Consider the following 21,974-nt stretch of genomic DNA (forward strand, 5'->3'; position numbering starts at 1 on the left):
AGGATAACCAACACAGGGATGATCTCGCTCTGCAACTGCCACCAACATCTCTGCCCTACAGAGAAACCTTTTACAGTTTATTTGATCTTTCTTAGAGACTAAAGATCAACGCTGCATCCTCACTGGTACTCTGCTTCTGCTCAGTCTTCATGCAGCGCCACTGCAAAAAGCTTTTGCAAAGAAGATTTAACAGCTTACTTGTCCTTCTGAAGTATTTGCCCTCTTAAAGCTTAAACAGATTACCTTAAAAAAAAAAAAAAGGCATTACAATGGCTGTTGTTCTCTTTAGCAAATCACAGACAATTTATGCTATTTACTAGTGTGCTTTAGCTTAAATCAGACTTCAAAATTTCATCAAAAAGCTTTAAGGTTGCATTTATGTAGCTGTTTCCTGATTTTCAGGGTAAAATGTGAGATTTACTGAATTATCTTATGGCCATTTAAAGCAGGAACACTTAAGTAAAAATACCTTTAATTTCAGAACAAGATTGATTTGAAATACGTGCTAGAAAACCCACTATACAAATTACATTATTTTAAACTGCCCGATTTTCCTGTTAGGAAACAAGTGTTCTGATCACCCTGAATTCTCTGCAGGCGATTTTCCAACTTAAACAAAATAGAGTTTAGATTTCAAAAAGACTTTCTGTAGAATTTCTACTGTTTAACTCGGGTGCTGTTGTGAAAAAAGGGATTATGATTAACTTAATGTGACACTATGGAACAATCTATACCGATGTAACAGAGATCTGAAGCATGGCTTTATGCATTTTAGACCTAAATTCATAGTCCTGTAAGTCAATGAGACTTTGCGGGTTGTTTCCTTGGTTGCAGGGCTGGGACAGCTCTGGATAATAAAACCCTGTTTTTCCCCCTTGAAGACTCTAAGGTGAAACTTAAAAAAAGCCCCAAACCTGCAGCAACCTATTAGGGAGAAAAAAAAAGCACCTAAGAGCTAACAATGGAAACCAAACATTTTCTAGAAAACAACCTTCAAAGGCAATCCTGCCTTCTTGATGAATCACAGTTTAAGTGGAGCAGCTGACAGCGTTAGCAGGACACCCCACCTCTGCACCTGAGCTTGGTGCTGCCCGTGCAAGAAGGACAGGAGCAGCAAAGCCTTCCCACGACCGCGTTTGGCACCGCTATCAGACACTGCGCTGTCTTTTCAAACGGGCTCTTCGATGTGCCGCTAACTTGCCAGTCATTCTTCCAGTGTCCAGCTTTGTCTAAACTCCTGACGTTCAGCAACGTCACCTAGCTTTCATACGAACTTGTGCAAAATTTCATCTGCAAAGTGAATTTTTTCTTATTTCCTTTTGCCTTCTTGTGCTTTCATTAATGTCATTCAAGCTTATTGAAAATACATTACAGATCAGTTCTCCCGTAAAAAGAGTAAATCTGTTTTTAAGATCTCGGTTCACAAATTCCTGCCCCAAAGGAGGAACTTTGCAGGGAGCATTTTGCTGTTGAGCGGTACCTGGTAAGGGCGTGTGATTGTGCATACCCACACACTTCTTCCCCCAAGTAATTCTGAGCACTACTGGCAATTTTGCTTTAATTTAAATTACATAATGTTAGCATGCCACATCGAGAATAAGATGGTTATTGCCAGCAGAGTAATGAAATATTTTACTGATATAATAAACGAAACAAAACTCCATCCATTTTCTCTTTGAACAATCGATACCCTGTAGTTGTGCCTCATATTGTCTCCTGGGGATTTGTTTTAAAAACAGCAAAGAGAAAAACGCAGCAGCTTGACGCTATCAGCATATGATATTTAGCAGCATTATCATCACTTTAAATATACAGATCCCATCTATGGGCTGTACACAAACATTTTTTGAATTGCACAGAAGAGAACAATTTCAGCGTGTACAATTTTCATCCGCAGTCAAGTACTTTTTATAGTCTTGTATCAACTGCAATGGCAATGAATATCATGTACCTTTCAGAGATGGAAAAACCTTTAGATTTAAAAACAGTGTTTAAAAATAGATATTGTCTATTTTAAAAGGAGGCAGAGAGCTGTAGTCTTTCCATATTGAAGGCAAGCATTGAAACTTAAATAATAAACCCAGATACCATCTTCCAACGTATCTGAAATGGTTCGAGAGGTGACCTAGCAAACTAAGAATCAGAGAGACATATTTCTCATTTAAAAGAAAACACGAAGGTAAGCATGAAACACAAAGTTGGCCACATTATTTTTTCAGAAACATTTAAATATTTCTAAATATTTAAAAGTGAGAACATGAGAAAGCCTGGTCAACTAGTATTAAAGAAATCTCCAACACTTGGGCTGCCAGGTAATACTACTTCTACTGAAGAAGATTTTAAAGAAACCAAAACCCTACCTTGCCCAGCTATTTTTTCCCCAAATGAACCTATACAGGCCACTGGATCAGCTAGTATCAAACAACATGAAATGCTGGAAGAAAGTGCAGAGTTATTTTTCCCCCAAAACAAATGCAAAGAACTAGGACATTCAGCTAAGCCAGTCAAGTACGCCTGAAATGCTGGGAGGAGAACAGTCTGTGCAACAGGTTATCGATGTTCTGTTTGCCATCACACAGTGATTTATGTTTCATTCTGTTCTCTGATGGCAATGATCCAGTATACTTAACACAGGCCTGGGCAGTTTTAAAATTGGAACTGCACAATCATTTTTATGTTATATTTTTCCTATTTTCCAAAAATTATAAAAAGGTGAAAAAACCTCTAGACATTATTTTCAGGGAAATGAAAACTAGATTTTCTTCCTCCTTTTCGCATAGGTTGTTTGGAGATGGTGCATCAAATGCTGCTCTGGTTAAAATTCTAGATGAACACGCTTCTTTCCTCGCATGCAGCGGCATCACTGTGAGTTACCCACTGCGGTACAGTTGCAAAAGAGGCAATGACAGCTCCCAGGGAAAGGCTTTGGCAGTACAGGGTTTTTTTTTCCAAGTTGTCTGTGCCTCAGCCTAACTTACAAAATTGCTGCATTACAAGCAGTTGATGAAAAGAGTTTTTCTTATAGTCTGTGTCCATTTTATTAGGTATTGGTGGTTTAGTCACAGATGATTAGCTCAAATTATTTACTTGAAAAATAAAATGGTTAAGTAGAATACTACAGCTTCACATTCACCTGCATGAGCTAACACTGACTTACGGGAAGCTGCCTGCTCTGTTTATTCACAAGAAATTGTTGAAACCTCTAGTTTTTCCACCAGCAGTAATTGGGGATTTGCAGTTTGCTAAGTATAGACAAGATTGACAGCTCCTGGATCAGCAAAACCGGTAACTAAGTGCTAGTCTTCCTGGGGCTAACACGAACGTACCTAAGATGTGCCCTCAGCTCAGCCGGTCTTCAGTTCTGCAAGCCCAATAAATAACCCTGTATGTAAGGTACCTTTTCCCAGGTCTGCTCCAAACTACTGCATGGTCGGCGTGCATCTCAAAAGCACCGTCTCTTTAGAGCAGCTTCAGCTGCCCGTGTCAAGTGAAGACTCCACCTTATACTGTCTTAATCTTTACAATAATTGTCTAATCTTGTAAGGTCTACAGTAGACTAGAGCGGATGTAGATGGGTGCTGGGTAATTTGGCAGGGGAGAGGGTGGAGTAGAAGGCATATTCCCCATATTAAATGCTGTCACACTACATTAGAAATAAAAATAAAGTGAAAGTCTGTACAAAACTAGAAAGCAATAAGGGCTTACACTTATACCATAAGAAGCCTTTTTCAATTCTAAATGACAATTTGGGGAGAACAAGCCCAAGCCTGTTTTTACAGTCCTGATGTTAAGACAGACACTATATTCACGGGGACAACAGCTAATGGTAAGCTGGATAAAACAGAAATGCACCAGTAACATTACACAACCACACTGGTTTTCTACAGGCAGGTGGGAGCAAGTTAACATGACCCATATCCCAATATCTGCCCTTAGAAAAAGGTGGGCTTCGGTAACCCTGAACACAGGAGCTGCTGTGTTGAATCAAACCCCAGTTTACCCAGTCCAACAACCCGCCCTTGACATCCATAGCAGATGCCTCAAGTGATGGTGAAAGCTTATGGGATTATGAACTAGCACATGGCATCAGGCACCAAGCTTTCAAATCCCTAAGTGGGGAGGAAAAGGTTAAATCCGTTCCCCTTAATCCAGTTGTGGTTTGGTCACATTTAGAGTAGCCTACTGCACACGACAAATTCACCCTACGTATGAGTACAGATTCCCCAAATTTTAAAATACTTGCATTTGACCAGGAAACGCTCTTCATGCTTCACCTTGCTAAGTCACTTTATTTTTACTCTCTCCTCACAACAAAACCACTACAAGTTACCACAAGCAGCTTGTGAGCTGGCTCAAACTGGATTTAATAAACAGATAATGCATCCTGTCAGCCCAGATTGAGAAGTAATTCCCAAAGTCCGCTCCAAGTCACGATCTGGGTTTTTTGTTTGGTTTGGTTTTTGGGTTGTGGTTTTTTTTTTTTTCCCCCCATGGTGCGCACTAGTTTGTATGCCTAAATTCCTAAAACTCTGCAAAAACTGATTAGAAACCCAAGCGTTAAAAATCAGAGTGAGGAAGGGCTCTGTACCTCTGCTTGAATACTCGTGACTGATCCTGCAATTCCGTTCTCGGCGCTTATGTTATTGGAGCTGTTGTTTGGAGAGCTGGGACCAGATCCAGGAGCACTGTTGCATGCAGAGTCTAAAAACACATCCAAAACCAACTTTTAGCGTTACAAACAATCTCCACGATGGTATTTAGACAGATAACAACCCTTCGAGTTTTGTTTTGGAGGAAAGCAATCCTCCTCCTCCTCCCCATTTCCCCCCCTAAATCTTCCCAGGACTCTTAAAATACTGACAAACACTTTCAAATGGTCTGTCCAAGTACCTACTTACCATAGTTATGTCTTCTCCTCATGGGGATTTCTCTTATAGTACGTTAATAACTTTAAATATGATTGGAAGATAATAAAAGACATGAAAGGCTTGAAGAGGTCAAACTGGAGGATGTCAGATTGTCCTGCTTCATTTTTCTAGAAGTGCTTCTCTCACCCTCTTTAGCCTATAACCCTAACGACACCCTCTCGCGACGTATTGCATCAGACTTCACGCTGGACACCCTCTCGCGACGTATTGCATCAGACTTCACGCTGGAACAACCAGGGAACCGTCTCAGCGTTGACATTTTCCCATGCAGGCCTCCAGTGCATCTGGATTTACTGGAAATACACTGCCAGCACCGAGCCCTCACGGTGATTGTGCGTGAGAGCTGAACTCTGCTTTTATAAAGAAGCACCAAGATTTTCTGGTGCAGGCGAGCGGGCACGTGTGATGTCCCCGTCCCCATCGCGTGGGAAGCGCCCACACCGCGCTGGGTCCTCGGAGAAACACGACCTCCCTTGTGCTGCCCTTCACACAACACAACAGCTCCCACGGCACTGATCTCCCAAAATATTTTGCCAGGATGGCAAATTAGAGAGATTTAAAAGCTGCTTGAGTGACATGGGACTGGACGGACAACTGGCCATGGTCATGGCTGAGCGCATTTTACAAAAATCAGGCAAAACTCTACAGGGTCCAAAACAGTAAAGCTGTTTCAAATCACTGCCTCTTTTTTTTTTTTTTTTTTTTTGGTAAGTCTTCTCCACTAAGGGAGTAAAACACTTTCTCATTGGAAATACCCAAGGCAGAGTTAATCCCTTAAAATAATTCTGTTATCACCTGAACGCTCAGAAAATCCTATCAGCTTTGTATATTTTATCAAGACGTTCCCTATCAACTCGCTAACCAGAACCAGAGAGAAGACCAGCCTGAAATCAAAGCCTCCCCATCAATGATGCAGAAAAAACAACAAAAACAGCGCGCAAAATTGCAACTGCCAGAAAACTTCCCTCACAAGGACTCTCACCTGGTGTATGGCACAGCTTCCAGTATTTCTCCTTTTATTTTGGAAGGTAAATAACATTAAAACTTTTTTTCTGAACTTTCCTCCTCCCCAAGCACAGGATTTGCCCAACGCCAGAAGAATTTCCCAGCGGCTGCAATGGTTCAGGCTGCAGCAGTCTCATAATTGCTCGAGGGTGCCCCAGTAGAAATAAAAGCCAATTGTTACAATTTGGGGGATTTTTTTAAAGCTATTTCTTTTGTGGCATTATTCTGTACATAATATTTTGCTATTTTGATCCTTGCAAGTACTGCCAGCAAAGTAACAAAGAGATTTTTTTTTTTAAAAAAAAAAGAAGCCTTGTTGCTTTTTGTTGACTGTGCATTTGGGGAAGCACCTCACTATCGAGAAAACTCGTCACTGAGTAACACCCAACTGAGCACCTAAAATTTAATTTCTCCATGGAAAGCAGCTTCAGAGAGTCTAGGCCTTTTGAAAAAATATTCTGATTGCATGGAAAATACATGCTTTTTCTGGGACCATGTCATTAACTACAACATATGAGATCTTGTGTATACTACCTAGACATAGAAAAAGTACCTGCCACGTTCAGACTGTGACTCTATGAAGATGTATTCTTCAAGAACTAAACATAACTTCTATTCCCTGAAGCGGGACTTCTTTTGAAAGTTATTTTCCATTCAAAATTCCCCTCTTACTGTAACAACTCAACTATTTTTCTAGCCAGGCTCCAGGTTGGCTTCTTGAACCAGGTCCATGCTCAGTGAGAAGCTGGAGCTTCCACTGCCATTTCTGAAGGCATTACTGGGACCAAACTGTCAGCCATTAGGGCTTGATTTATCCTAAAAGCCATGTGACATATAGCAACATATGAGGAGTGAAGTAAATTCCATTTTCAGATCTGATACAAATTATGCTTAGCTGTTGAAATCATCTATTCCCTCTGCAAGCAGAGGCTCGGACAGAGTGGTGCATAGCTGCCCCAGGGTCTCCCCAAACCACCCGGCTCTCTAAAGAGAGCTCACTTTGAGTTTGTTTGAACGATGATAGTGTGCCTTAAAGTGAGACAAAAGTCTGGAAAAACTGTCACATAGTGGTACTTACACAGAGGCATCCCTAGATGGTGCTAAGAATTAACTTTATGGTAATCTATATAATCTACTTTACTCTGATCCCTCCTTACAAACTTTACTCCCAGAAGAATATTATTTTTCAAGAAGAAACTGTCAAATAAGTAGTCCGAAATATCAGCTATATATATTAAAAAATGCCTTACATGTTTTAAAACTTTGGCGTAATTACTTAACAAGGAATCATGGCAGCCTGCCCAAAGCCTAAAACAAACAGGGGTTGTAAAACACTTACTGCTGGAGGATGACAGCCCTGAGTTATGGCCTCCCCATGGATACTAACAGGATCACCTTTGAGAAATTTTATTTCTCAACAACCTGTTGCTGAAGACCATAGAAATGCTTGGGAAAAAAAATAGCACTCTGGTGGCATATCTACATCTGTCTACGCACGTCTTAAAACAAACGACAAGAAAAGCTCATTGCGTTGGTAACGCTGTCTCAACAGACGGGTACCCAACGGACCAACGCTGCTGACACGCACCTGCAGCACCCACTGCTGAACTCTGCCCACTTCGTCCAGGTTTCGCCAACGCCAAGAGGCACACAAGAGATCCAGACTGCCCAATTAACTAGATGCAGGAATTAATTTTGGAAAGGGACATCTCATTGACTATGTGGCTGCCGGTGCAGATTTGTTGCTTACCCGACGTACCTGTGACATCCAGCGGGCGCTTCTTAAGAGCAGTAACCACCGGACCATCTTTTCTGCGCAAGAGGGGGCTGCTCCGTCTTTCAGCAACTTTTTGCTTTAGTCTGGATCGTAACTTCAGATTGGGTTCAGACGCTGAACAGAAAAAGGAAAAGCAAACAGTGTTTTGGTTAATACTATTTCAGTAGTTTTTTACTCAATGCAAAGGCTGGGTTGCAGTTCAGCATTTGCAGAAGCCTAAATGAAATTAGTCATTTCATAGCATATATTTGGAACAAAGACTTCTTAATATAAGGAACAGGTCCCAGCCTATGTTATATCTGAATTCACTGGCAATGAAAGTCAATAGCATTTTAATTAAAAAATAATAACCATCCTGCAACGTCTTCTCTCACGTGAAGACACAGACACACAATCTGCTGTGAACTCATTTGGACTAGCGCAGGAAGCACCATTCACATCCCCTAGTTTCCCACCTCTGCCCAACTTGGTTCCAAACCAGTGGTAAACCTAACTCATGGGATCTAAAGAATCAACACAAGAATTGGTGAGACAACTGAGATGTTGCTGTTTGGTCATCACCAACTGAGATGTTGCTGTTTGGTCAGCGTGGAGCATCACCGTGGGGCTGAGACGCTATCTGCGATGTGTTGCTGAAAATGGGCAGCTCCACACCCTCGGAGTCATCCGACCCCAGGGTGAGCTGGCTTAGGGAGGTACGCCGGGGAGGGGGAAAGAAAACACGAAAATCAAACCCCACAACCAAAACAGGTCAATGTTTTCCTGCTGTTTCACCTCTCTGAATGAAGCAACTCACCTTGGAGTCAGATGAGCCTGTGTCAACTGGAGCCAGTGTCAACTCAAGAAAAAGGGCATGAGAGTGTGGCCAAGACCAAAGCCAACGCCAGGGAGGGGAAGGTTCGTTTATTTGGGGAACAACTTGCTTACATCATCACAGCCACACAGTTTTAGATATGGTTATCTAAAAACACATCAAATACTTTGAAAATTCAGGGCTGCCAAGGGTAGGTGCACATGTATTTCCTGAGACCACAGTCTGACTTGCTTTGTGTACATCGTACCTTTGAGAGAGTCTCTTAAAGACTTCTGCTGTACCCAAATCCTGAGATTTAGTTTCTCCAAAAGTCAGAGCAGAGCTCCTGGGAACCCCTAATGCCTCTGGGTTAATGACAGCTGGCAACACCACACACGCTTGCACGGCACAGCTTATCAAGTTTTTATAAAGGTAATGAAGCCTTAAGTCAAGATTCCTCCTGCAAGATGATTTTCTCTGTAAACTTTCTGATCTCTTGGGTATACATGAAATATCTGCTTTGGCGCTTGAGGGCTCCTGACAGTTATGAGATTTGTGAACTGGCCCAATCTTTTCCCTTCCTCAACCTCTTAACAACTCTGTGGCTTAATCCCTTTGAACCGGCAAATCCTGTGCTCTCACCATTAACTACCGATACTCTCAGCTCCCTACACTCCAGGGCCAATAATCTACATTTCTTTAGAAGAATTAAAATAGGGTTTACAAACTGATTTGAATTAACTAAGTCTGGCTACAGATACATTTCCCTACAGTTGGCTTTGACCACTGGGTCACGTAAAAGATCAAGCCTGACAACATTAATTGCAGGGCTCAAAAATCAGAAGGCTGATGAATTCAATACCAAATGCTTGAAGTTAAGCCATCAAAACAGTTCTTTGATGAAACTTTTGGGAGGGAAAAAAAAATAAAATAAAGAGCTTTTCATGTCTGTTTTGGACAGAAAAATGCCAGCAAGAGATAAAGGGAGCACTAAAAAAAAAGTGTCAGACTTCTCAAGATGATGCTTAAATGCAGTATGAAGTGCATTAGCAAACAGGGGAATCATCTTATAGGGCATTTGCATATAAAATGGCAAGGGACTGAATGCAAATCTGTCATTTGCTCAGAGGGCAATATTAGAAGAGTGGACCAGTTAAAATACAAGCACACGCTCTAACTAGCTACTATATAAAGTTCTCTTCAAAACAGAAGCTGATTTACTATTTTAAAAGTAGTCTTTGGGTACGTGAACATTCGGTACCTCATCCCACATCCTTTAATTCACAGCTTTAATTTGTTCCAAATATTGAGTATTAGTAACTGTCTAGATGCTCCGGTCAAGACTTTAAAGAACAAATGGGAACACGTCACAGCTAGATGCCGATACATCCATTTTAGGTACATTTGTACTGCCAACCAGCAAATGAAATATAAGCCTATGCCACAGCTGTTGAAAGGATCTGTCTTCTGACAAAGAAAAACATGACAATAAAAACTGTTCTTCAGCGCAAATTTTATTCATACGTGATTTATACCCTGCATGGTGTTCATCTCAAGTACGTTTTCTGCTGGGAACAGACAAGTAATTGTGCGGCTTTCAAATACAGAGAATGAATTGGTCAGAAACACCTTAAAAAGAGGCAGGGAAACATAAGATCTGGGGTCACAGATTACCCAACACGACCAGATACGTCCCATACATAAAGCCACAATAAAAACATCCTTCCATGTAACGGGAAGGGAAAGAACACAGAAAATTACAGCCTTAAAAGAGAAAATACCTTGAGAATAAGTTATGGTGAAAGCAGCGTGTTATAATTTGTCAGACAAAACTATTTTCAGGCAAAACTATTCCGTATATTTCTCCTTCACTTCCTCAGCTGGAAGATCCAGTTTTGAAACACCAAGAAGTCTATTTAAAGAACTGCACTTATTTAGTGGCTCTGATTTTGTTCTATTTATCCCCCAGATATAATCCCAGATCTAACATGTCATCAAGACCTCAGAGAGCATAATCCCCACACGCATTTAATTGGGTGCTGTATAGACCAAAGTAGGTGAATTAAAATTCAGCACAGGCAGCGCACAACAGTCTCAAATTCAAAAAAAATTTACATATAGCATCTTTAATAATAAAAGATGTAGCTGTCAACAGAGGCATTTCCAAAACTCAAAACAATAATTTAAGCTTATTCAGATGGTTTTAAAGCTACTATATAATAAAAAATATTTTTAAACTGAAGAGAGCTGTCCCTCAAAAGTATGAAATACGAATTTAAACAACACATAACTATCAATACCAGACAGTCAACACAGGTTCAATGTTCCCTTGGGAACACCAATTCCACTGAAAATCTCCCGATATTCACCCGTCAGGCAACATGCCCAAACAAAGCCTTGCTCCCCATCACTGCTAGCTAGCAAAAACTTAAAGAGAACTGGAGACTAAATTACAAAACTTACTGGTCTTCTACATCTTAAGGTGAAGTCTTTTAAACAAACGCCGTGAAGTTATCAAAAAATCAGTTTGATTCTTGTTTAGCAAACAAATGAAGCTCATGCCCAAGTCTGAGTCAGCTTCCACAAAGCCAGTGGGATTTCTTAAGCAGTGACATACTTAATTTGGCCTATAATAAGGATTTATACAAAGAATATTTTGTTTTTCTCCAAGTGAGTAAATTAATAACGAGAACATAAGCCAAAAGCTTCCCTAGTTTACACAGGCGCAAACCCAAGTTACTCCTCTTATACGTCATTTATTGCAGCAGGACCCATGTAATCCAATTCTTCAACATTTATGTCATTCTCATTGTTTTCTTCCTAGAATTGCATCCACTAAGCTGCTGAACTAATCCGACATTAAGTCTATGTAAGTCAAAAAACACAAAGTCCTGGGCAGAGTTTGCCCTGTTCCCATTACCCATCCACATTTATGAAAAAAAGCAAACAATGCACCATGAAAACCCTGATCCCAGTCCTTGCATATCTTAATTTTGGCAGCTGGGGACTGAGAAAGGCTGTTATTCCTGTATTATTATTTTTAAGCTCCATACTAAGCCTCACCAGCCAGGCAAAGGCCAACACAATTACCTTGTCTCTTCTAACATCCAGGTCACCCCACGGGTAAACATAGGCGAGGGAGAGAGACAGCTATCTGAAACTAGCCTTTTGCACAACCCAAAATTTTAACAAAGATAAATTATCTTTTGCTTAACCAGGAGAGACCACACGTTCTGCAACTGAGCACTCGCTCCCCTCTCTGCGGCTTCTTTGCTCCCTGGCTGGCTCTATCCCAGACCTTCATTACTGCTCCTCCCTGTGCACGGTGCGGTCTCTCCTCTCCAAAAATAGTGGATGATGACCTATCTAGTCAGGAAGACCTGGTAAAGCTGGACATGGCAAAGTTCACCTATGGTCAAACAAAAATATTTCAAAATTGTTTCACCGTTATCCCTCTGAAGCCCAAGCGAGCCCATGTTCTTGGTTTTCAATACTTGTAGGCACCAGGATAGAGGGGGACAAGAAAAATAGGGTCCCATAAATGTCCCTAGGGGAGACAGGTACCACAGGGCAAAAGTGGCAGCAGAAAATTCCCAAACTAGAAAGAAAAACAAGAATAAAAACAAGACAGCCTGTTCTTCTGCAGAAACTAAGATCTTGGTACCATGTTGGATGGCATCACCTGAAATAATGTGTCTAGGAACATAGGTACATGATTACAAAGGGCTAGATAAAGATATTTGCTGGATTTTCCTCCTTTTCTCCTAACTCTGGGTTGGCACGAGCACTGTGTAAGAGCTCTGTGGAAGGGCTATTTATGGAAGTACTGTGTCCTTAAAATGAAACCTTATTAAAGGCCAACTTTTGGCACATTTCATGCTGAAGTTGAGTAGTCGCAGCATCTCAGCAGTAGAAAGGCGGCTTTAACACCCATTAAACCGAGCACACAACCTTGACCCTTTTTACAGCTTCACCATCGTTTCCTTGCCTGACTACAAAACCATGCAAAATCACAGCGTAACGGAGCACCACGAAGGTTTCCGCTGTGCGTAGCCAAAACTGGACAGGAAAAACAAAACACGTGGAAATGCCACATCTCATCTCTGTCTTTCCCTTTCCAAAGCCTAAATAGACAGCAGCTTTGCACAGTTCAAAGTATTATCTGAGAGGAAAGATAAGAGACATGTGGAAGGGGATAAGGAATAGAAAGGAGAGAATGAGGTCCTCCAAGCGAGTTTCTCCAATGAAGTGTTTAAAACAGCACTGAGCTCTGCAGAAGGTAGGAGAAAAACATGCAATTTCTGTACAGCAACCAAAAAGCTGCAGTGCCTGTAGCAGAGGGAGCTACCGGCTGCCTGGACACGAGGGCAGGGAGCAGCTACAAAATCAGGGAGACCCCAGCAAGTGACCCACGGTGGCCACAACTTTTGGGGACAATCTCCTCACATTAAAATGAGCTTCTCCCTAAAAACCCTACAGGCATTTTAAATTCAAGGACTGCACTGAATTTTACTGAAATGTAACTTGTTAGTATATAAACGTCCAAGGTGGGTCAACACACGCATGGTGGTGTCCCCTCCACCCTTTGCCAGTGTCTCATGGCCCAACCAAGCACTTTTTTTTGTGCTGCAGTCTGCTCTGTACCTAGAAACCTTCCTTCCATGGCCGTGATGATGGAGTCCATGCCTTGCTCTGCCAGCTCTGTGCAGTTTGCCTTTCTCCCCTCCTCCCTGCCCTGTCCCACAAGCATCTCCCCCTCCCCTTGCCTGATGCTGGGCAGCTCCTATGGGAAGCAGCGACCTGCCCTACCTCCAGCCTCCTCCTGCCCTGGATGCTCTTCCAAGGAACTGTAAGAGAGCAACATAAACCCAATAAATCAATCTCACACTGTCACCCATGGTTGCAAACAGCTGAGGGCCAGGGGAGGGGAAACAGTGTGTTGAGAAGCCTGTAGGACACGGCTTGAGCAACGCACCGTTTCCTTAGAGCTCAGCTGTTGTGTTTCATTTTGGAGAAATCACTCCAAGTTACCACTCTGGATGCTGTTCACACGGTGCTCGTGGTCAAAGCTGTCCCACAGAGGACAGGCACGCACTTGTCACGCTCTCCTAGCTCCGACTTGATTCTCCTTTCTGCTAGATGCAGTGGCCCAAACTCCAAGTGTCTCACCTCCAGCCAGAACAAACCTGGGCATATATATATATATATATGTACACACACACACAGACATATATACAGGTGAAAGCCCACACACACCTGGCAGTCCCTGTGAAGCAGAGATGGAGCTCAGAGGACCAAGAAGGAGAAGGTTGAGTTCACTCAATGATTGAGGGCTAGGTCCTGAGCTTCCTGGAGCCCCTGCTCCCCAAAGGTGACACTAAACCAGAAGACTTCATTTGGTCTTCCACTGGAAGAGGTTTCTCCTTTGACGCACCATTGACAGTACTCCTCAAGAAGTGCTTTGACGGGAAGTGCTGGCTTTCTCCCCATGGATCCCCAGCACTCACGCCAAAAGTGCACCTGCTTTATCAGAGCCCTGAGCAAGGAGAGGGGGTGCCTCCTCCTTCTGCCTCTAGGCAAACCTCAGCACCGCAGAGGAGTGCCCATGGAACACAGGTTCATAGCTGCGGGTGCCGAAGAAGAACACGGGAGCGAAGAATTCCCTAGCGTGCATTTAGACACGACCCAGAAGAAGTGGAGGGACTAAAGCAGGCGTTTGCTGGTCCTCCAGCTGCACTTTGGGTTGTTCTGCTCTCTGAAATTTCAGTGGGCTGGTCTGAAGCTATTCTGTAGCATCACAGTAATAAAGTAAATTTTGCCTTTAATAAGTTATTTTTGGATTAAAAAGAGACTGATGTCCTCCAGTTGGAGCAGGAAACTGTTTATAACAAAAGGGATTTATCACGCAGGTCAGCGCCTCCTCCCAGCAGAGCACACCCCGAAGCAGCGCACGTGTCCCTGGGACACAGCGAGCCGCTCGGGAAGGCCAGGCCTCCAACCATGTCAGCTGGAAGGACAACGTGGGCGGGAAAGCAAAGATGCTCTCGAACTTGAGTGACACTCCATGCCGTACAAAGCTCAAAGATTTTCTCTAAATGATACTCCCACACTACACTGGGATTTCAGCCTACTCTATTTTCCTGTAAACAATCTTTGTCATAAAACAAACCGCTTAAAACCCTCCAATAATCAGAACCAACTCGGAGAGGTATTATGCCTTTCTTGACAAATGCAGTGTTTTAATTATTGACAAATCCTTTCATTTTCCCTTTTCTTTCTTTTAAATGCAAGAAGTTCAAAACAATTTCACCTGCTTAGCTGCAAATAATACTCAAACAACTCTGTGCTTCTGCAATAGCGTGAGGAAACCAACCACATAACGGGTAGCTGGATGCTTTCCTCCCCCAGGCTCCTCTCTTTTGCACGGAACAAGAATATCAGCAAACAGGAGACGGTTAGTGCCAGCCCGTGGGCTCCCCATCGTGAGCCAGCGAGCGCACACCGTGCACAAGCTCCGATTTGTGGTGCCCGGTGGGGACGTGCAGGCAGGGAAGGACCACGCTGTCTGTTTCATGGCCAGCCCTGGGTGGGCAGCGAGCGATCGGGACCCTGCAGCCTAGGTACATCTCACCATCACCCACCTAAGCGCAAGCTGGGCTTAGAAGTCGTCGTTGTTCCCAATCTGCTCATGCTTGATTCAGCCAGAAGAACACCACCGACTTTTTCTGTTTCTTTTAGGAGGTTGGTGGGCTCGAAGCTGAAGTGGTTGCTGGGACCATCAGCAGGGGCAATGTATTTGTCAGATTCCTTCTGCAGTAGGTCCCAAATGGTGGTGAAATTCAGGAAAACCACTGGCCAGGGCAGCCCTCCAAGCGGCAGATGAGCCGGACTCTGCCCACTGGCACCACATACAGGCAAGTACGAGGAGAAGTCTCCTTTTTGTTGCATTCCTTTACTCCTTGAGGGAAGTCACTGCAGCAAAGGGGTCCATAAGCCATGGTCTGATGATGCCGAGCTAAATATTTCTCCTTGGACCTTTCCTGCCAGTTCTTAACTACGTGGGCTGTGAAGGTTGAGGACAGCTTTTTTTTCTTTACCACAAGCCCTAAGACACAGCACTTGACCTATAACCTGTTCTTCTTCTGCCATAACTTGTGCAGAAGGCAAGAGACATTGCTGGGATGGGAGGGTTTCGGGTAGGATACTTGTTCTTCCTCGGTCCCCAGAGAAAAGGAGCTGAAAGAGGGGTCTGTGACACTTTCTACTTGTCATTTCTCCCCAGGTACATACCACACACACGCACACACTCATTTGCTATCTAGGCAGGAAATTCAGAGACAGATACTTGCCAAAGATGTCTTTGTAAGCTCCCAGTCTGGCATTCAATTCAGTCTAGTTTTGGAAATAGTGGAAACTCACACCCTGAGATGCTATCCCACAGCTCTGCAGTGAAAACATATTTGGGACCACAGGAATCCTTCACCTTCTTAAAATCTTCGTGCCCATCAACGTCCTTCTGATCTTCACCTCCCCAGTGCAGCCAGCTGGGATACTGGAGGGAAAGGAAAAGGCAGGACCCAGAGCCTCAGCGATGCTTCACAAAACAGTGGCCGTGGCTGCAGCAGCCGTGGGCCAAGTAGCCCCAGGAACCGAGCCAAAGACACCAAAAACCAGCCACCCATTGCTCTTGATGGATGCAGGAGGTCTTCTTGTGCGCAACGAACCACAGCAGTTTGGCAGACAACAGTGTGTTGAGAAGCACAAACAAGAAAGGACAAAATGAAACAATAGTGCAATTTTGATAACATCAGCTTTGTCAAAAATCTCACCTCTGCTGACAGATCTGTCAGGAGAAAGGCTTAAAGACCGGCAGCCAGCCCAGGGCAGGGGAACTAAGCAGAGGAAAAGGGAAAGATCCCTCCTGCGTGGGCATGAGGAGGGTCGGAGGAGAGCGGCTGTCTGGGGAAAGGTTTGCTTTATCCAACAGCAGGAGCAAAACCACAGTGAGATCTGAGCCTGCTTCACAGCCAGCATGGGTCCTACAGACGCGGCCATTTTTACGCTTATGACTTTGGAGAACAACTTTTGTGAGTACTTCAAAAGAAATTAGCTGTTTTTCTCACTTTGGGGTCAGGTGTAAATATAGATACAGGGATATGTTTCCAGGTCATGCATCCCAGTGAGCTGAATGCGTGTTGGCCAGGTGGCTCTAGCAGGTCCCAAGTTTGGCAAAACTTCTCCTGATTTTAATGACACCTAATGGAAATGCTGTGGCTTTCATTAGAAATCCTGATTAGCTGTCAAGTCCCAATGAACACGAGGAATCCTTACGCTACCTCTATGCAGGAGTAAGTGGGAAAGCTAGTGCCTGACAGGACACGGTCCAGCCCTGCACAGAATGTAAAAAAACCCAAAACCAAACAAAAAACCCTACGTAAGCAAGAGGAAAAGCATGTTAAAAAGTTAAATAATTCTCTTCAGTCTTCTATGAATCTCAATGACGGTGGTTGTGTTGGCTTTCTAATTAAGAGCATGTTTTAATACATCCACTGCTCAAATTCCACAAAGCAGGGAACATCATGAACAACCTTGCTCCTGGGGAGAAAATGAGGACATCACGTTCCTTAGAAACACAAAACTGAAGAGCAACATCAAAAATAATTTCGGCAGCTCCAAGAAAGCTGTTGACAAACAACTCTTAGGGTTATCACAACAGGCTACAAAAGACTGCCCCAACCCGGACTCTAAAATCACTCTGAAAGGATTCTCCAGAGATTTTGTTACAGGGTCCCAGTACATCACATAATGAAGCTTCATTAAATTTGGAAGGCAACAATTTTCATCTGGGTGCAGAAATGGTCACTTATATTCTCCCCTCTCAACAGCTGTCGACAAAACGTGTACGCTAAAGGAAACGTATATATAATAAAGGAAACTACACAAAAGGGGAAATAAAAATCCTTGTGTTAATCCAGTTATTTAACAGCAAAAGCATGAGCAGCACCAACCAAACTGTTCTTAGTTCAGTTAAAAAAAGGAAGAGCCCCAAAGTGTTCAGATAGAGGGAACCGAGTGAAATGCTTCCCCCAGCCAGGCTAAGAAGAGGATTCAAGCAATTAGTAACTGCACCAGCCAGCAGCCTGACAGGAAAACAATTTCATGCAGAAACCAAACAGCCAAGAAACTGGAACATAATTTAGTAAAACAAATCAGACAGGGTAGGATTTCAGGGGACAGGATGCATTAGGAGCACGCTGCAAGCGTTGACTGTTTCCCATGCTGAACGTTTTCAAGCACTCTTAAGACATTATTCATGCACACATCTACTTCTACCAAAGCGAGCGTGGCCACTTCACTGGGTCTCTCCCACAACATTCACACTCGAGATTTAGGCTAGCAAGTTATCTCCAAGTGTGCACAGAGGGATAACCTGTGACCACATCACGATGCTTTAAATAAGAGAGAGTAAAGAACGGCAGTATTTTTAAAACCCAGCGCAATGACATATTTATTCTTCCTGAACAGTTTCTCAACATGCAGGACACACTGCCAACTCTGAAACGCACCCTAGAAGAAATGATCATTCAAACTGCCTGCCCGCAGCCCCCTAAGTCACCCTACCCCTAACGATGACGTTGGTCAGACTCCAGCCCTGGTAATCAGAACTGTATTGTGACGGACTCTGTTATTTGAACTGCAAATATTTTATCAAATTTAATAAAACTGGACTACATGATATGGCGGTTTTAAATTACAAACACAAAGCCAGATTTTTGCCTGGTGCCAAAAATCTGAGAAGCTCACCCGTAATAAAGAACTTTATTTAGGGTGGGCTCCAGCCTTCCCTGCCTTTTGTTTACACCAGACTGTTCAGGAGCCTTTCTTCTCCAAGCAACTTAACATTCTTGGCAACAGGATTCGTGCAGGATATCGCTGTGCCAGAGACTGAAGTGTTGTCGCGTTGAAAGGAAAATAAAAGAAAACAACAACAAAAAAAATTATCCCCTGAACCTTGTAAGTGAACTCGGATGTATCACAGACAAGTCCCCAACAGATTAATGCTGGTGCCCAAAAAGAACAAGCATCAGCGTTCTGGAAAAACAAAATCAGCTCAACATCTTCCTGTTTTAAAAGAACAATGATTTTGGTTGCTTCCATTTTTAATAATGTGATTAGATACATTTATCATCCTTAATTCACCCTGTCTGACAGGGCTTTTATTCAGACAGAGTCTTATTGAGAGCTCAGTCTGGGAAGCAGCAAAGGGGCGAGATGTGCAGACACTTTCCCTCTCCTGCAGAAATCCCCTTCCGTAACACCGGGAGCAAGAAGGGCGGCTGATCCTCAACCTCAATCTGACAAGTAAGGTCCCCGAAGTGAAAAGCAAGGGAGGTTCTGGAGCACGTCAAAGCCCATTTATGCTGTGGGGATGGCTAACACACCAGAAATGGATCACCTGGTTTCGCGAGGCATAGGAAAGAGCGAAAAATCTCTTGGAATCATGCTGTCCACAGGCCCTAAGAGATAGGTATGGTGCCAAGGGATGCTTCCCTGCATGAAAACGCTGCAATTTCCCAGACAAGCCTGAAAGCCTTCAGCAGAGGAGAAGTGAAGGGCAGCAATGGCTGCTAGCAGCCCGAGCTTGCGTTTCTCCTCCCAGGTAGGCTTGTATGCCAAGCACATCTTTGTGCTTCGCCGGCTTTAGAGCTGAAGGAAGTCTCCTTTGAGGGCAGTCCTCCATCAGTGCTCACCTCCCCTACGAAAGGCAAAGTCCCGACACCCAGACAGCGTCGCTTCAGCTGTCCCAGGCACTGATGACGCAGCAGCACCTACTGCACCTAAAGGGGTGTTTGGTCTTTCATTATCTAGAAGCAGAGATTAGAGGATGCCCTACCCTTCAGCAAATCCAGTTTTCTAAGCTCTGCTTTTGGAGTCCTCCAGAAAGGACACAGTTAAAACTACCACTACCAAAGGTACAAGGTATGCCCAGGAAAACACCCATATCCTGGAAAGTGCTTGCCAATTTTTGATTGACTCCTTGTGCAGCTGAAGTGTTTGGTACTTGCCACCCAACCCACCATACCCAGTGAGGGGGAAGACAGTCTACTGCACAGCAGATGGGAATCCATCCACATATCTGTCCAGCAAGCCAGGTGCTATGGTCCAGAATGAGAAGTTCCCCAAAAGGTCTTTAAATCCACAGAACTGGGAGGCAGGAGGCACAAGGCGTGTGTGTGGAGGTGTATTTTTTTCTCATCAGATGGTGAAAGAAGAAAAAACACCCCAAGTTTACAAAGGTAAGGAGAATTGTGTTAAAACATTCACTACACCTAAGAACCGCTCTTCTTCTAACTATTAGGAGAAGTGCCATGAGAACACCTACATCCCTCCCAGAAGGAAATGGAGGGGCTGCCAGCTCTTGGGAACTGACTTAGGGCAGCCAATTTGAGCAAAGACAGTAGCAAACCCACAGGGAGATTTGGTTAACACACCATCACCGTGCCTTATCACAAGGACATCACACTTTTTGAGTACCGGTGCTCATCTTTGAAGATCCGCAAAGCATACCTGAAAAACAGCTAGGCAGCACCTGCAGAAGGTATGAAGTTCAATCACGCCTCTGCTTTCCTCTTACCTCCACTCCATCTTTTCAGAACAGTTTTTTTCCTGTTCTGAAGTGATTTCCAACACACAGCACTGTCCGCACCATCCACGCGAGCAGCATCGCTCCCCAAATCGGGACGAGCTCGTGGAAGCTCAGCTATTCCCCGAAGGAAGCAGCCGAGGATCACGAGCTGGCCAGGTTAGAAGCTGAGGCTGTGTTGGCTTAGGCATGCGATATGGAGCTGAGGACCACAGCCAACCAAAACAACCTGGTTTACATAATGTATAGCTGAGAAATAACTGACCTGCTTAGCCACTGTGCAGGGAAAAACCTAACTGAGAAATAACTGTCTAGGTGTGAACCAAAACCCTTGCAGGAAGTCCCGATGCTTTGACTGGCAGAAACATTTTTATTTATTTTAAATATAAACTTGTATATAAAATGCAAATCCCAGAAGAAATGAACTTTTCTTGGTACTTTTCTCACTCAGCAAAACATACTTTGACTTCAGACACCCAGATCTCTGTATTAGCTTTGACTTTGTGAAAACATCTCGCAAACTTTGACACACAACTCCGCTGTCTCCTGCCTGCAGCTTTGCATGTCTGCACACCCAAAGCAACTCCAGCCTCCCTCTAACACTGCGCACAGTGACAGATGAAGGGGGAGCAGGATGGAGTGCTTGTTAAATAAATCACCCCATGAAATACAGCTTTTTGGTAACATACCTTTTTTTTTTTAAAAAAAAAAAAAAATAATAATAATAATAAGAGGACCACAGCAAAGACAGTAGGCAACACAGAAAATCAAGGTGAGCGCTACCTGTTTTTCTGAGTGGGAAGTCATCTTTGGAATCGTACATCCCCAGTACAGGATGATTGTAGGTGCTGGATACGCCACTTTGGGGTGGGGAGCTCTGGTCCAGAGAGCTGTGCTGTGTCTTCCTGCACAGAAGGAAAGAGAAAGAGAAGGGAGAAGCTTCACACCAGTGACACACAAAGGGAATGAGTGCAGCTTCACCTTGTCTGTTAACTTCGTTAGTGGGGAACAGTGCAAAGGAAAAGATCTTGGTACTAGCTTTCTCCTTCTAGGCACTCATGTAAAAAAAAGACACTAAAGTTTAATATACAGGGAGGTAACTAAATGTATGATTAATTTTCAGTATAAGAATTAGCCTGTTGAGCATGGGTCAACTCATGAAGGTATTTAACTACGAGTATAATTTTAAGCGTGTACTTGGGCTGGGTTTTGCTAAACCGTATTCTTGAAGCTAAGCATGGGTGTTGTTACTCCCCTCAACTGCAGCACAACTGAACAATTTCCCTTCACTGAATGAAACCCAGATATAGTAGACAAAGTCTAAGGATGAAACAAAACCGAAGGACAAGCACATTAGGTGCCACACGTTTAAACTGGCTAACAGCAGCCATGCTGCATAGGTGGTCTTCTGCCTTTTACTTCGCTGCCTCCCAACCCAAGTACTTAGCAGAGATAGGGCCAAAGTACTCAACGCCTTTCCAGATTAACTTCTCGAAGCTGATAATTTATAGCTTTGTTTGAGCAGGCTGCTGGAAGTAAATTACAGTCTGTTTGCTAAGGATATTAAACAACGAATGAGTTTTCTAAGCCTCCTACCAGTTTGTTGGCTGCATCTTTCCTACTTAATGACTTGTGCCCAGCTTTGCCATTTCTCAGGAGCTCTACCAACCCCGATCAGTACAGACTTTGGGAAGTCTCCAGACTGCATGTTCGCAGAGTAGCTACATCAACAGAATGACTGGTTTAGCAACACAGGTGACAGCCACGCAGCTATCAGAAAAACCCCCCTTACATTTTAAGCTTAAATAAGCAGAATTTAAACCCTGT

General features: G+C 43.5%; 1 protein-coding gene across 10 annotated transcripts in view; it reads right to left on the reverse strand.

Moving 5' to 3' along the window:
* HDAC4 (histone deacetylase 4) overlaps window positions 1–21,974 on the reverse strand; it is a 277,372-nt gene that overhangs the window by 90,886 nt on the left and 164,512 nt on the right. For 6 of the 10 annotated variants that reach the window (XR_012044288.1, XM_072874155.1, XM_072874156.1 and 3 more), the window contains exons 7-9: window positions 20,931–21,052; window positions 7,684–7,824; window positions 4,589–4,701 (exon numbers count right to left, since the gene is read on the reverse strand). Coding sequence is in view for 9 of the 10 variants with exons in the window: in XM_072874155.1 (XP_072730256.1) it covers window positions 4,589–4,701; window positions 7,684–7,824; window positions 20,931–21,052 (376 nt within the window). In the remaining variant the exon portion in view is untranslated. The remainder of the gene's footprint in view (window positions 1–4,588; window positions 4,702–7,683; window positions 7,825–20,930; window positions 21,053–21,974) is intronic. The other 4 variants (XM_072874161.1, XM_072874158.1, XM_072874160.1 and 1 more) reach the window with 1 other exon arrangement.

The sequence above is a fragment of the Ciconia boyciana genome, chromosome 10, assembly GCF_034638445.1.
Source record: "Ciconia boyciana chromosome 10, ASM3463844v1, whole genome shotgun sequence".
In the NCBI taxonomy this organism is placed as follows: domain Eukaryota; kingdom Metazoa; phylum Chordata; class Aves; order Ciconiiformes; family Ciconiidae; genus Ciconia; species Ciconia boyciana.